Source organism: Egretta garzetta, unplaced genomic scaffold (genome assembly GCF_000687185.1).
Source record: "Egretta garzetta isolate BGI_Z169 unplaced genomic scaffold, ASM68718v1 scaffold296, whole genome shotgun sequence".
Lineage (NCBI taxonomy): Eukaryota > Metazoa > Chordata > Aves > Pelecaniformes > Ardeidae > Egretta > Egretta garzetta.
The window spans coordinates 1458977-1460956 of NW_009259988.1; the positions used below are offsets into that span (position 1 = coordinate 1458977).

General features: G+C 65.3%; 1 protein-coding gene across 1 annotated transcript in view; it reads right to left on the reverse strand.

The window, feature by feature from the left end:
- Positions 1-6: 6 nt before the first annotated feature.
- The window catches only part of DOK2 (docking protein 2), a 2404-nt gene continuing 430 nt past the window's right edge, over positions 7-1980 (reverse strand). Inside the window, 4 exon segments of the mRNA XM_035896053.1 lie at positions 7-969; positions 1041-1222; positions 1637-1745; positions 1885-1980. The exon segment at positions 1885-1980 is cut by the window's right edge and continues 101 nt beyond it. Coding sequence (XP_035751946.1) covers positions 67-969; positions 1041-1222; positions 1637-1745; positions 1885-1980 — 1290 coding nt within the window. The 3' untranslated portion in view covers positions 7-66.

Consider the following 1980-nt stretch of genomic DNA (forward strand, 5'->3'; position numbering starts at 1 on the left):
CGGGCCGGGCGCTCAGCGGCGGGACGGGGAGCGGGGGTCCTCTCCTCCTCTCCTTCCCCGTCCCGCTCACTGCAGGTTCCTCTTCTTTGCAAATTTGAGGGCCACGTTGTCATACTCAGTGTCCCCCACCCACTCCTTGCCCTGCAGCATGAAGGGCTTCCGGAGAGGGATGGGTCTCTTGGGCACGGCGTAGTCGTCCCGCTGCGGGTTGTAGGGGTATTCGTGCCCGGTGGGCTCCTCCGGGGCCGCCTGCAGCCTCCACGCCTCCCCCTTCACCTCCTCGGGCTCATCGTAGACGATGTGGATGGACAGACCCTCGGGCTCATCGTAGATGTGGTCGGGCTTGGGGGTGGTGTGGTGCAACGGGGGCTGCTTGCCCCTTTGCTCCCTCGCCTCCCCGATGCTGTCGTAGAGGGGGTCAGGGGCTTCCTCGGGGCAACGGACCAAGCTGCCGAACTTGCGAGCCGTGAAGGTCTTGGCAATGGTGTCGAAGGGGATGGCGTAATCGGATTCGGCGGCTGCCTTGGCCGGAGCATCCTGCCTCCAGCCCTTCTCCGGCACCAGGGGGTTTCCTCTGCGGAGGGAGTTGCAGGGCTCAGCGTAGGAGCTGTCGGCACCACGGGAGGGCAGGAAGGTGCCCGACGGCTCCCCAGTCCCAGGGCAGCTGCTGGGGGTCATCGCCAGCTTGGTTTTCGGCACCTTCCCCTCCCAGTTGGGCTCCAGCAAGAGGGACTTGGTGCCGCCGGACTCCTCATGCCCCTGCGCCCAGCTGGGTATCTTGGCATGGCCGTGTGGCCAGGAGGCATCATCCGCAGGGCCACCCCGCGACGGCTCCTCGGCCCCCCGGCCTCGATGCAGGTTGATGGCCGACTCGATCGCCTGGAAGATCTCGTTGCCTTGCCTGGTCTCAAACTCAAAGTTGCCTTCTCCCGATGTGCAGCGCCGGCCAGCCTCAAAGGAGAAGGTCACCTGGGGAGGGACAGGATCAGGCCCCTGTGCCACAGCCCACCGCCAGCCCACCCTTCCCAGATCCCACATACCTTATCCCGCCCAAAGCGCCGCAGGAAGCGGTAGGGCCAGCTGTAGAGGATCTCCAAGGTCTGCAAATCCCGCAGCTCCAGCACCTCCTCACCAGCTCGCAAGATGCACCGGCCCCAGAGCCGGCAGCGCTCAGAGGACTCGGTGGCCCTCACCGTCACCTCGAACGCCTGCTCCAAGCCGGCTGGGGACAGAGGAGGGTGGCATTTGACACATGCAAGGAGCAGAACTCTTTGCTGCAAGAGCAGAGCTGCATCTCCCACCACAGAGAGGAGCCATGGGGCTCGTCACTCCCCGCAGCCGGGGCAGTGGGGAAGCGGTGTCCGGATGATAAGGGCTCGAGGGCTCTGGCTGCACGGGAGCAGGCTGATAGCACAGCAAAACCCAGCCCTGCCAAACCGCAGAGCAGGAAGAGGCTATTTCAGGAGGAGACCTTCCACCACGCCGCCTGCACGTAGCCAGGGTGGAGGCTGCTCCCTGCCACAAAACCGCTCATGGTGCCTTGGGAAGGGGGGTGATGAGATGCTGGGGGACATGTGCTGCCTCCTGTGCTGGCAAACCCAGCTCCGCTGCACCTTCCCCACGTCCTGGTGCCTACCTTTGCCCCGGGAGCTGTAGAGGGAGTTTTCCTCCATGGAGAACTCGTCGTCGTCGCCCAGCGAGCTCTGCTGGCCACCCTTGCCTGCTGCCTGCTCCTCCCTGCTCCTCTGCCCAGGAAAGAGCAGCGGGTGAGCGACGGCAGAGCACGGCAACCCCCCAGCCTCCCCCATCGCAGAAAACCCCCGGGATTCCCCCCCATGGCCCCTGCTGTCTCCCACACCCCAGTTATCCCTGCCCAGTCCGTACCGGGAAGGCCAGCTCACACAGCTTCTGGATCCAGCTGGCTGCCTCGGTGCCATCAGCAGCCAGGAGGTACCGCTTGTCGGTGGGCTCCAGCAGGAA